At 36.4% G+C, this 13788-nt stretch overlaps 1 protein-coding gene across 2 annotated transcripts in view; it reads left to right on the top strand.

The window, feature by feature from the left end:
• Positions 1–13788, top strand: part of PTCHD4 (patched domain containing 4) — an 82911-nt gene that overhangs the window by 30975 nt on the left and 38148 nt on the right. For both annotated transcript variants that reach the window (XM_026678992.2, XM_026678991.2), the window contains exon 2: positions 1244–1724. In XM_026678992.2, coding sequence (XP_026534777.2) covers positions 1244–1724 — 481 coding nt within the window. The remainder of the gene's footprint in view (positions 1–1243; positions 1725–13788) is intronic.

The following is a 13788-nucleotide window of genomic DNA, read 5'->3' as shown; positions in this document are numbered from 1 at the left end:
ATTTAACTATTCTGATTTAAAATCAGTGGTTTTGCCAACAGCAAGAAGTGTAGTGTTTTGTAACTGTTTGTCAGTGAAATTCCACATTACAATTGCTTTTCAAATCTGAAAATAAGATTTGTTTGGAGCTCTGATTTAACAAGATTTGAATGTCTTATTTAACTTTGACCAAGTACAATTACACAAGGAGATTTAGTGTGGCAATTTCATTTTAATAGAGAAGCCTATGCACTGGGAATGAAACCAGTATCTATTCTATATAAGTATTATGTCCCATTGAATTCCATATGGCTTCCTTCCAAATAACTGTACGCAGAACTGAAACTTTGCTTCAAGATTCATATGTAAATCATGGGATTATTAGGGTTAAAAAGAATTATTTCACTGTATTCAGGTCAAGACATAATCAATAATAACCTAATGAACTTGGCCATAGAACAGCTGGTGGTAATTATTCCAGATCAATTTATTTATTAAATTTATATGCCACCAATCTCCCTGATGAGGTGAGAAATATGTAGTTTGGGGATAATTCTTTCTGTTAGGATTTCAAGTGGTTATTGATTGATTAATAGTAATTGGTCGTGGGCTGTGTCCATAATTTTTGTTAGAGAAATAACTATTGTGAATGTTGCCCTCATGCACAAAGGTTCATCATTGATTCCAATTTTGTTTGCACTTTTCTTTAAATTTGTTTATTCTTATGGAATTAACATTAATTTTTAATGCTATTGAAAAAGCAAAACAAATGCATTCTCATTCACTGTTTGGATGTGAAATAACCCAAAATATAAAGGGAAGTAAAAACAAATTAGAACGCTTTCATTTCTGCTGTTCATTTGTTTGTCAGGCTGGTCTATTTCTCTCCTTCTCATTGATACAGTATTTTTATAAAGCAAAATCTGTGAATGTTATAGCTTTGTTGGTTCTCCCTGCTAGTTTGCAAGAATGTGCAGTGGTTAAATTAATATACACAACACATTGCTGATTGAATTGGGGTGCCTTGCCATCCTTGCTATTTCTCCCTGAGGTTTGAAACCTTCACCCTCAAAGGCCTTCTCCTTTATTGTCTTCAAAACTTAATTCAAATTGTTTATAATTTCGATCATTGCAGAAAAATAGGATAACTAGGTTTGTCTTCTAGAAAGCTCTTTGTAGGAGAAATTTAGAAGTGCTGTTATTTGTTATTTTTAAAGAAAAAAGCTTTATCCTAACATATATGTCCTTTGGTTTTTCTCCTCAGGATGGGAGAAGCAGCTTTATTGGCCATCAGCTTGGTGGAGTCATGGAGCTGCCAAACAGCAAGGACCAAAGGGTCAAGTCAGCCAGAGCTGTCCAAATCACTTACTACCTCCAGACTTACCATTCTGCAGCCCAGGACTTCATTGGTGAGAAGTGGGAGAATGAATTCTGCAAACTGATACACAAGCTGCAGCTCCATCATAAGGATCTACAGCTGTATTCTCTTGCCTCCTTTAGTTTGTGGAGGGACTTTCATAAGACCAGCTTCCTAGCCAAGGGCAAGATCTTAGTGAGCCTCATGCTTGTTCTGTTGGTGGCCATCCTCTCCAGCTCCATGAAAGATTGCCTTCGCAGCAAGCCATTTCTTGGGCTCTTGGGAGTACTCACAATCTGCATCTCCAGTGTTACTGCTGCAGGAATATTTTTCATTACTGATGGAAAATATAATTCAACTCTGTTGGGGATCCCTTTCTTCGCAATGGGTAATTATTTATCTTCTTAATAATAGGATTAGTATTGCTGAATGACAGAACTGTAAATGGTGCCTATGTTGTACAAGTACAGGTATCTCTTGATTGATTTACCTGCAACCTTTAAAACATCCTAAGCAATTGCCCCGTCTCTGTGTTAAAAGAAAAGTGGGGGAATCTGAGAGGGTAAAATGATTGGAACCAAATCTCAACCAAGAGGCAGATATTTTATTGATCTCAGTTTAAAAATGAAGAAAAAATGGTTTTTAAAAATTGGAGCATTGCTGAACTGGTTTTGAAAAAAGTCCAATCGGAACATTAAGGAAGAGGGCAGGGAGGAGATTAAAACAACTCTAGAAAGTAAGTGTCCAAAATTGGAACAAAAAGAGTATAATTTGCCAAGGAAGTAAACTTTCTGATCACATGCATGCTTATTGATATAAAGTCTCCTTGTATGAAGTGTGATTTAAGCTTTCGCAGTGTGATCATAGGTGTGTTTACTCAATAAATAAAGTACTGGCAGTCTTTGACTTACAACAGTTTATTTAGTGACCATTCAAAGTTACAACAGCACTGAAAGAAGTGATTTATGATCCCTTTTCATCCTTACAACTATTGCAGCGTTCCCATAGTCACATGATCAAAATTGAGACCTTTGGCAATTGACTCCTATTTGTGATAGTTACTGTGTCCCGGGGGTCATGTGATCACCTTTTGTGATCTTCTATAAGCCAAGTCAATGGGGGAGCCATTGACTTAACAACTGTGTTACTAATTTGACTAATTAGTAAGAATGACTAATGCAGTCATTCCCTTAACAACTGTGGCAAGAAAGGTACAATGGAGCAAAACTCACTGAAGAACTGTCTCACTTAGCAACAGAAATTTGGGACTCAATTGTGTTCGTAAGTTGAGGGCTACCTGTACAAAGCACTCCAAATAAATTACATTTAGGACTACTGTACAACTGTGGAATTGTGTTCTTTCTTTCTCTTTCTTTCTTTCTCTCTCAGAGAGAGAGAGAGAGAGAGGCAGGCTGATCCTTTGGCCATAATGAGATTTTACTTTTATTAAATATTCTCAACAATAATTAAATGTCAGATATTTTCCAGGGTTTTTTAAACTGTGACATCATACATTTTCCATAATCTCTAGCTTTCTGAAGTTAAGGTAATTACCAAGATGTTTCCAATATTGCCATTTATTTCAATTAAATAACAAATATCATGAAACTATCTTACTTTTGAAGCAAATAACATGTATTTAGGCAAATTTAAATGAATTTAAAATGGACTGACATGATCAGCAGATCAAAACTGCAGCTATGGCCAAAGGATTAATTTTCTGTCAGTCTGTCTTTAGATTGAAATAATTGATATCTATCTATAGAGATAGAATGTGTATTCGGCCTTTAGGTTTTCCTATTTTCGATAGGAATACACTTTCCATTTGATTTTCAGGTCTTTCTCATTTAATTATACATGGCACCTTTATAAATCACCATGGGCAAAGAATATTTCCCCTTTCTAGAAATGAGGTAGAATCTACTGCCAGGGTCAATGGGGAACAAATACTCTTATTTTAATTTCGAGGCAGGTATCTTTATCTTTAAAATTGTTCACAGAATTTCCATGTAACTAGAGAGAAAAAGAGAGCCAGTTTGGTGAATTGGTGAAGGTGCTGGCCTATAGCCCAGAAGACTATGAGTTCTAATTCTGCCTTAGGATGAAAGCCAGCTGGGTGACTTCCACCCTGTCATTTTTTCTTAGCCCTAGGAATTCGGCAAGAGCAAACACCTCCAAAAATCTTGCTTAGAAAACTGCAGGAACTAGTCAATTGCCACAATTCAGCACTGACACAAAGACACTCACTCACACACAAACACAGATAAATAAAGGTACAGGGCAAATATTTATTGTAAGATAAATTTGCACAGCAGTCAAAGCTACTATATTCTTGCTACAATAGTTAAGAGCCCTTCACTGTGCATATATAGACTTTTTCATTATTTAGGATATTCAGAATTATGAATACATCCAGCTTTCTATATTTAAGGAACTGTAAGATGGTTTAATTTAAGAAAAATGTCACTGCTTGTATTTGAAATATAGCAATGCATGCCACATCAAGCATCAGCTCATTAAGGTTGAAAGGACCATGCTTCATGGTAGAGATGAGCTGGTGAGATCTATATATAATCCTTAATAGGACAATGCCAAACTGAATTCTGAATACTTTCAAATGCTAGCAATACTAAGTGAATTGTGATCAGTTCTTTCATCATGGGAATAATGGCTCCCATTTCCAGAAAAAATATACAAAGTATTTTAATTTATTGTTTACTCCTTTTAAGCATTTGTTTTTTTTAAGACTGTATTTTGTTTAGCAATTTATAAAATGGTGATGCATAAATAAAAAAACACACCAAACATCTAAAACAATCGCTCAAGGTCTCTGTCAAATCTTAATTGCTATAGGCCTAATTTGTGTTGTCTTAAACAAATAGGTCTTGATGTACAGTATTTGAAGCCTTCAGTAGACATCTGGATCTAGCATTTTCCAATTCTTTCTTTGCCTTCCTTTTACTTCTCGTGGAAGTACAGTTAGGACAGAAATTCAGGTCATATCAGAAGTTGTTTGTGACCTGTAATTTATTAAGAGGAAGGCGGAAAAACCATAATCTCTGGCATTTCTGAGCCTCTTACTTCTATCCATGGTGAATGTTATACACTGTATAGCCAATTATCAATTAAAATGATTCTTCACAAACAATGCAATATTTCAATGAAGAAACCATATAACATAAAGCAAGTGTTTGTTCAGATTAGTCTTGGATGTAAATCCTACCTTTAATTAGCTGGGTGTCCCAGCTAGGATGGGTGGGAAATCTCTTCTCTTTTTCTCTATTTCACATAGACCCTGCTGCTTTATTTTGGCTCTTGACCTAAAGATTCTATCATATTTTAAAAGATCACTTAGTGAATTATAGTTCTGAACATGTCAGAAGAAAATTCTCCCCTTCTTCCATTTAATTAATTCTGTTTCGCTCTTTGTCTTGTAATGGCTCCGGTCTCTCCTTGTGCCTGAAGATCTGTCCTACTTTCTTCTCTCTCCTGATGTAGATGAGTATTTCCTTGATTTCCTAAAGTTCCATCTATGTTCTTATGATCTTCCTGGGAGTTTGTTTCCAGTTCCTCCTTACTGCTCTGGTCTTCTGGACCTACCAATCACTCATAAAATTCCTGGGCCTTTTCCATGGAGTCTATTTTAATTTTCCTTTCATTCCAAAAAACTAACATCCCCTCTGGGATTAGCCATTTAAATACGATTCTTTTTTGATTTAGGTAAGCTGCTAAGAACTTGTAGTCTCATCTTTGTTCCCTTACTCTTCTTGGTATTTGTTTGAGAATCAAGACTTCTTTACCTTTATACGTGATTGTTTCATCTCTTGACATCCTATATATGATATCCCAGACACTCCTTCTCACAAATCATATATGGACTTCTCTTGGGCATTTGTGGCATCTCACATAATTAGTGCTAATCCTGTAAACTTCATCAAACTCCCTTAAGATGTCATCTTTATCCTTTTCCAATAGTCCAGCCAGTATTCCCGCCATTAATTGTTCCAGGTCTTCTTCTTTGGATTCCATTACATTTTGGAATCTCAAGTATGTAGCAGCCTTGTCCATCTCGAAGTAGACCAGTGAGTCCTCCATTTCTTTACTCACATTCTTTAATTCTTTATCTACCCTTTCTAATTTCCTTTCGGTTTGTTCAGTCCTTTTCTCTACCTCTTTTATTGTTGCTTCATTTTTCTCCAAGGCCTGCTGTAATAATCCAACTTTGTCTTCTACTTTGGAGATATCCGCTTTCATTTCTGCTTTTAATTTCCCCATCTCCTCTTTTAGTTCATTGATATCTGCTCTCGTCTCGTTATGGTTTTTCATCATTGTTTCTTGCAGCTTCATCATCGATTCCTGTAAAGTCAGCAAAATTAATAGGATGTTGGCATTCAAGATGTTAGCTTGTTTCTCCACTGGTAATGTTTCTTCTATGGTTTTTTGTGCCATGGGTGAAGCTGTTGCCGACGTAGTTGTTAACGTCGAGGTGACCTTTCTTCCAGTTTTCAGAGCTGTAGTAGTTGTGGAAGTCATTTTTTTAAAGATTTGTTTCTGTTGTTGTACTATATTAATTATATTATCCCAAATTAACATTCAGTGATAGAATCTCTGTATTAGGATTGACCAGTATATAATTACTTAATCTATCTATCTGCTGGATAGCTGTGCTCTTAACTGGTTACTGGAGTATAAGTACTTATATATAAAAATATTATCACTGTATTATTTTAAATCCAAATTCTAAATCACATATATAATTTTGTAAGGTCTATGCTCAGCCTCTATACATAACTTCATGTAATAATGTATATATATATATATATATGGCATTCAGCTTTGTTTGGATATTTTCCCACGTCATTGTAGTTGTGCTTTTAAAGTTGTAGCAACGTTTCGGCAGAATCTCATCTGCCATCATCAGGCTTCTGTATAGTGTTCATCTGGGTTCAGACACTTGTAACAGCCTTATAAAAGTCTATGTCATTCCAATCCTCCTCTCCGCCACTAATTTTCTCTGCCACACTCTTCCCTGATGATCTCACAAACTGTCACTCACTCACTTCTTTACATCGGTGGCAGTCCGGACTTTGGAGCCGCCATTGATATGAGGCTGTTTCTTGCTCGTTGGGCTCTGGAGGGCTCCTCTTTGCTGCAGGGGGGTTGCCTTCCCCACACTGCAACCCAAGTCTCCCCCACGCTGGCATGAATCTCTCCGGGACTCGTGCACCCTCAAAGGATCATGCCAACCGCAAAAAGAGATTAACTGAAACGGGCTTCTGCACCTCTGTTCGTCCTTGCCTTGCCACCTTGCCATTTATATCAATTAATATAAATGGTTTAAACTCGATGATAAAAAGGAAAAGGATAATAGCTAAACCAATCAAACAAAATGCTGATATAATATGCCTACAAGAAACTCATATAAAAAGGTTTCCGGTTTGTCGGCTTCACGAGCGGCAGGGATTTGCAGCTGCGCGATCCCTGCCGCGCTAGCCGTTGGGGCTCCGACCCAGGCGGAGTGCGGAGCTAGGCTGCCCTGCAGGGGCAGCTGAAGGTAGGGGATCCGGAGAAGGGTTTGGGGATGTTGCAGACCCCTTCCCGGCCGGCAGAACCCCTTTTCCCAGGACGGTGCAGCGGCGGTCCGTAATGGCCGCCACAAAGAAGCTGGCAGCCGGGTAAGAATGCGCAGGAGGAAGTGGAGAAAGTGCTTGAGAGGAGAAAGTTTTCTTGGTTCCTAGGACTCTAAGACATATTTAACAAAATTCCTGAAAAGTATGACTTTCTGAATGATACCTTGAGAAGAGGAAAAAAGCGGCAGTTTAATGGTGCTGAAAGGATAGCTTACCCTCTTTTTTTACGGAATAAAAAGTGAACATTAAGAAACCTATTTTTTTTAGGTGAAAACTGGCTCTAAGCGGTGAGTGGGAAAAGAGAGGACTTAAAAAAAAAAAAATTTGTATGCTAAGACCTTGTTGGAGGAGATTCCTTAAGGATTGAAAGACTAAAATATATTGCAATAAGACTTTAAGAAACAGATTTGGACTTTCTTTTTCTCTAATTGATACTACCCCAGGAGGAGAGAGTGGGAACTCTGTCTTGGTTTGGACTGACTGAGAACTTTGGGATTGTCTTATTTTTCCTTTGGAATATTCTGGCTGTTGTAAGAGAAAAGAAAAGAAAAGATTTATAATGGCTTCTTCTATCGAGGAACTGAGAAAAGATTATGAGCAAGCAAAACAAAATGGTAAAGCTGGTGTGAAAGAAGCCTTCCTTTTTTTTAGAAATGGCGCTTATTAATTATCAACAAACATTGCAACAGATGAAGACAGCAGAAGAAGAACAAAGAGAGGAAGCCATCTTTAATAAATCTCAGAACTCGACCAAGAGGGAAGGAAGAGGAAAAAGAAGAGAAATAAAGGACTTAAGATTTAAAAAAACATTTAAGAAAGGGAAAAACAAGGTGCAAAATCAATATAAGGATGGTAAACAAAAGGGAAGAGGAATGCGACAGAGAAGGGAAGCCAGTAAGGCAGAGGCTAGAAGAAGGGGGCTAGAAAGGTTTGTTGGGGGAAGAAAGAAAGGGAAAAGGTGGAGAAAAGCTACAAAGTTTTGAAATTAAATGAGAAAAAGAAATTTTTTTAGGGATAAAGGATAAGTATAATTTCTTCAAGGAGATTTTGCAAGGTACATAAGATGATATTGTAGTATTGTATCAGAAATAGAAAATTTAAATGGCTTGAGAGTTGATAAGAGATTAAAATGTTGGAATGTTAATAATGATTGGTTTGAAAATATAATATGAGGGAGATTTAGAATATTAAACTTTAATTAAAGAGTTTATTAAGATTATGGTATTGATGTTATTATAAAACTTTCATTATAGTATTTTGTTTTTAATATTTAAATCTATTGCTTAACTATGTATTTAATTGTTTTAGATATATTATTCAGTTAGAATGTACCAAGCAAAATCGGATTGGGTATTTTAAAGATTAATTTGATTAATTTAGTGGGGAGATAGAAAGGCATCATACTCTGATTAGTGATTTCAGGAGAAATTTCTTTCTTTTTAAAAGGAATGAGACAAAGGTATAATAGAGAATGGACAAAAGATATAAATATAATGACTCAAATTAAGATGATTAATTAAGATAGAATTAAGAAGAGTGAAATATGTGGAGAAGTTAATATAGAAGACTTAGAATGGTAAATAAAATAAGTAATGATATGTAAGATGAGCCTGAATATAATTGAAGTCCATGACCTGGGTCCAGTTATCTAATTACTTAATCTATCTATCTGCTGGATAGCTGTGCTGTTAACTGGTTACTGGAGTATAAGTACTTACATATAAAAATATTACACTGTATTATTTTAAATCCAAATTCTAAATCACATATATAATTTTGTAGGTCTATGCTCAGCCTCTATAACTTCAAATATGTATATATATATATATATATATATATGGCATTCAGCTTTGTTGTAACGTCATTGTAGTTGTGCTTTTAAAGTTGTAGCAACGTTTCGGCAGAATCTCATCTGCCATCATCAGGCTTCTTATAGTGTTCATCTGTTCAGACACTTGTAACATGCCTTATAAAAATGTCATTCCAATTACTAATTTTCTCTGCCACACTCTTCCCTGATGATCTCACAAACTGTCACTCACTCACTTCTTTACATCGGTGGCAGTCCGGACTTTGGAGCCGCCATTGATATGAGGCTGTTTCTTGCTCGTTGGGCTCTGGAGGGCTCCTCTTTGCTGCAGGGGGTTGCCTTCCCACACTGCAACCAAGTCTCCCCACGCTGGCATGAATCTCTCCGGACTCGTGCACCCTCAAAGGATCATGCCAACCGCAAAAAGAGATTAACTGAAACGGGCTTCTGTACCTCTGTTCGTCCTTGCCTTGCCACCTTGCCATTTATATCAATTAATATAAATGGTTTAAACTAGATGATAAAAAGGAAAAGGATAATAGCTAAACCAATCAAACAAAATGCTGATATAATATGCCTACAAGAAACTCATATAAAGAAAACAGACGAAAAATACCTAGAATGTCCGAAATTAGTGAAGCTATTTACCGCACCAGCAGACATGGGGAAAAAGAAAGGGATTGCAGTATATGTTAAAGAGGATTTGAAAGCAGATTTAATGTGGTCAGATTCTGAGGGAAGAACTCTGGTTTTGCAGATCTGGATTAATGTCATCCCGATTCTCTTAGTGGTAATTTACGCCCCGAACAGAGAACAAAAAGAATTTCTTAAGCATCTTTATGGAAAAATAGTAGGATTGGAAAAAAGAAATATTTGTATCATAGGAGACTTTAATTCTATTGCTAATTATCAAAAAGACCACAGTAATGGGGGGAAGAACAAAGGGGGGGGAAGAGAGCTTCCCAAGATATGTATGGAAATGATGAAGGAGTTAAATTTGATTGATATATGGAGAAGATCACATCCCGAGAAAAAACAATTTACATTCTATTCAAATCCTCATCAAATATGGACACAAATTGATATGGCATGGATGAACGGGGAAATAGCAAATGAGATAAAAGGGATTGAAATTTTACCTAATGAATGGGCAGATCACAATCCAATTCAGATAATATGGAAGGGTAGGGAAAAACCCAAGAAAAGATGGACATTAAATACTCAGTTAATTATATTTCAAGTTGTGCAGAAATGGACAAATTAACTTTGGCATTAAAAAATAAAGACACTTCAGCATACTACAACAGCTGGAATGCTGGTACAAATGGATAGACCAAAGATAGACTTCACACTAAAAGGCAAAAGAGGATAGGATAAATCCATAGTAGTGATACTCAGATATATGTAAGGATTAGGTGTGTGTATATGGCATAAAATAGGGATAAAAAAGAGGTCTTACAAACTGTTGAAGATGAGAATGTTTTTAATTGTTTTCTATTTTTTCTTTCTATTTTCTTCTCCCTTTCTTCTTTTTCTCTCTTTCATTTATGTATGTGTTGTTGGTTTGTTTTAACTGTAAAATCAATAAAATTTATTTTTTTAAAAAAATCTCCCCTTCAACAAAACTATTTTGGCCAGAGATCCACATAATATCTTGTGCTACTTGGAGATAACTTTCAAGCTAGGATATAAAAGGTGAGCTTCTGATGTGGCTACTCCCCATGTGCCCCTAGCAGCAGTGATATTTGAAGAGTCTGGTTGTTTCTAGATCAGTGAAATGATAAGAATCACATAGAAGAAAGTAGATAACACCCATGTGATTTATTAAGCTAGGAAAGAGAGAAGTAGTTTCTTTTGAGATTTAGGGGCATCTGAAAAAAAATCTCTTTTGAAAGTTGAACCACTTTCTACCTTTAAATCAGTAATACAGATTGAAATGACATTAAGGAGCTTTCTGTGTGATACCTTTATTTTTCATCCCTGATCCTTACCATGTACGGAGGATGTTTTTCTAAAACTGACATTTGATGCCTTGGAATTCATATATAGAAGTGACAGCAAAAGTGAAGGATTTTATATTTCTGTTCTGCTGTTAATGAAACTAAAAAATATCCTCCATGAAACACTATCCTAGGTAATATATTCATAGTGATCATGTAATTATCTATAGCATTCAAAAATGCCATTTAAAAAAAATATCTAGAACAGCCAAAATGTCACTTACCTTGCTTTTAGGTTAGTGCACAAAACAATCAACTTGTGCATGTCTAAACTGAGGTTATGCCTGAGTCACAGCAGATCTAGAACAAGAATGCCCTCAGTAATTAAGGCTTATAAAACCCTTTTTCATTTCTTCCTCTTCTCTCTCTTTTATGCAAAGCTCTTTAGCTTATGCAACTTAGGAGAGTAGGAAAACATGCTAGAAGTGTTTTCAGATCCTCAGAAGAACATTAATTTCCATTGAGCGTAATAGGTTCCCTAGTCCAAACAAGTCTGTCTGACAGAAAGAAAATAGAATAGCTTCATGCTCCAGAAGAGATGCTAGGATCTGCAGTCTAGTTGATTGCTTCTGGAGAAAAGATGTTCTGTGGGAAAGGCAAGCAAGTGCTTTGAGCCTCTGTATTTTGCATCGATTTCCTTGCATCTTTAAACAATGGTCTTGCTGCATATCTTCATATACTAATTTGAATGCTATATTTTCTCCCACCCTCCCAAGTGCATTCCCAATAACTAATATTATTTAGACTGTATAACAGCACAGAACTCCCAAAAGTGCCTTTCCCCCATAAAAGGCAACTGGATTTTGGTTTTTTCCTTGAAGACTTCAAGGAAAATACAAAGTCCAGTTGCCTTTTGGAAACCCTCCCCCCCACTTTTGGGATAACCATGACCTGGGTGATTGAGAATCTCTATAGATGACAGCACAGAACTGCATGCATATAAGGATATAATGGTGGACATGACTTTATTTGAATTGGCAGGTTAATTTTAAATGCTTACCAAATCAATAAACAAAATATTTTTATTTTGCTTTTAAAAATACTAACATTTGTTTAGTGACTGTTTAAAGTTACAACATTGTTGAAAAAAGTGACAGGATCATTTTCACACTTATGACCATTACAGCCTCCCCATGGTCACGTGATCAAAATTCGGATGCTTGGCAACTGCTTCATATTTATGACGGTTGCAGTGTCCTGGGGTCATGTGATCATCATTTGCAAGCTTCTGACAAGCAAACTCAATGGGGAAGCCAGATTCACTTAACAACCATGTTACTAATGAAATAATTGCAATGAGTCACTTAACCACTGTGGCAAGAAAGGTCATAAAATGGGGCAAAATTCACTTAACAACTGTCTCACTTAGCAACAGAAATTTTGAACTCAATTGTGGTTGCAAGTTGAGGACTACCTGTAGTCCTGTTGTTGCAGCTAAACTTCTAGGCGTCTCTGCGTTGAAGGGCAAAAATCACTGTTTCGTGGTCCTAGATCAAACCTTGGCTTCAAAGCAAACAAGGTAGTCTCTTCCATCAACAAATAAACATTTTCCATCGATTCTTTTTATACTAATAAAGGATAATATTTGCAGTTCAGGGTTGACATGAGGGGTCCTTGGTGCTTGCTTGTTTTCTTGCAGACATTTCATTACTCAAACTAGGTAACATCATCAGTGCTAGTCAGGACTGAAGATTAGTCGAAAAAACAAGCAAGCTCTGAGAGCACCAAGGACCCCTCATTCTTTTTATAGCTAGTACAAGTTGTCAGTTATTGCGAGGACATTTTGGCTAAACACATTGAAAAATAATAGCAGGCTTCTTTCTCACGAATGAGAAAGCTTTTCTGTTTATTTGTTTGTTTGATAGGTTTACACACCACCATGATACTGGTATCTGGAAAGGTATTAATTAATCACTAGGCACTGAAAATGCATCCATTTGAAGGGGGGATGCGTTGACTATTAAAAAGCAATGTGTTTTTTTTGGGAGCAGGTCATCTAGTCAAGAAATGCATTGGGAATGAAAGGGGATACAGTAAAGCGTATAGTAATTTCATTATGATTTTCAACAAAGGCAACTATTTTTTTTCTTGTAAACTGTTCAAATAGGGTCCAGATGGCTGTTTGATGGATCAGCAATTCATCAAGCCTGATTAATAAATAGGTAATCAAATCTTAATTGAAATTTCCCTGAGCCCAGTTTGGTTTAACCTTTTTACGGCTGGACAGAGAAATGGTCAGTTTTGCAGATGGTATCAAATTGGATGGGATAACTAAGAATGAAACAGTATTCAGTGTGATACTGACTGACATAATGGAGAAATATAAATAATGAAGTGAATTCCAACATAGAAAAATGCAGTTCTGCATTTGAAAAAGTATATAAAGACAGAGTATGTCTCCCTTGAGTTTGCTAGAAAACATTTCTGGAGCTTTTCGTTAGACCATCAGCTCCAGACAGATCAGTGGTGAGATACCGTGGTTAAAGCAGCTAATACTGTACAGTGGTTCCAAGTTGTGTCAACAGACCTAGACCCCCCAAGCAGTAAAGATGCTACTCTAATATGCTGGTGTGACCTCACATGGCACAGTGTTCACTTCTGGGCATCACAATTTAAAAATTGATAAGGTGGAATACAACAGGAAGTGTAAGGACCAGCCTCTCCAAAAAAAAATACAAGTATGAACTCTTGAAAACTTTGTATTTCGAAAGGAATCTTTTTTATTGAAGAGAGGTGAAGTGGGGTCTGGGGTCCCTCAGGGCATCCAAGTAAGATAAAGGGAATTAGAACTCCTCCCCACAGTCCGATGTAGATTACACCAATCCGCAGGTGTGAACAGGGCAATGGTTATAAATTGTGTAAAAGGTTATACAAAGCCAATGTAAGAAATAGGATATTTAGGATACATGAGAGGAAAAGAATTAAATGTATCAATTTTTTTTAAAAAAGCCTTTCTTCTGTTGAAGAATGGCAGATATACGGATCTGACCGGAAGATGTGGATTCTAGCAAC

The sequence above is a fragment of the Notechis scutatus genome, chromosome 1 (genome assembly GCF_049901735.1).
Source record: "Notechis scutatus isolate UNSWTSFEM ecotype Mainland chromosome 1, rNotScu1.2, whole genome shotgun sequence".
Lineage (NCBI taxonomy): Eukaryota > Metazoa > Chordata > Lepidosauria > Squamata > Elapidae > Notechis > Notechis scutatus.
Note: the sequence above shows the minus strand (reverse complement) of the source record. Positions and strands in the feature narration are given on the sequence as shown.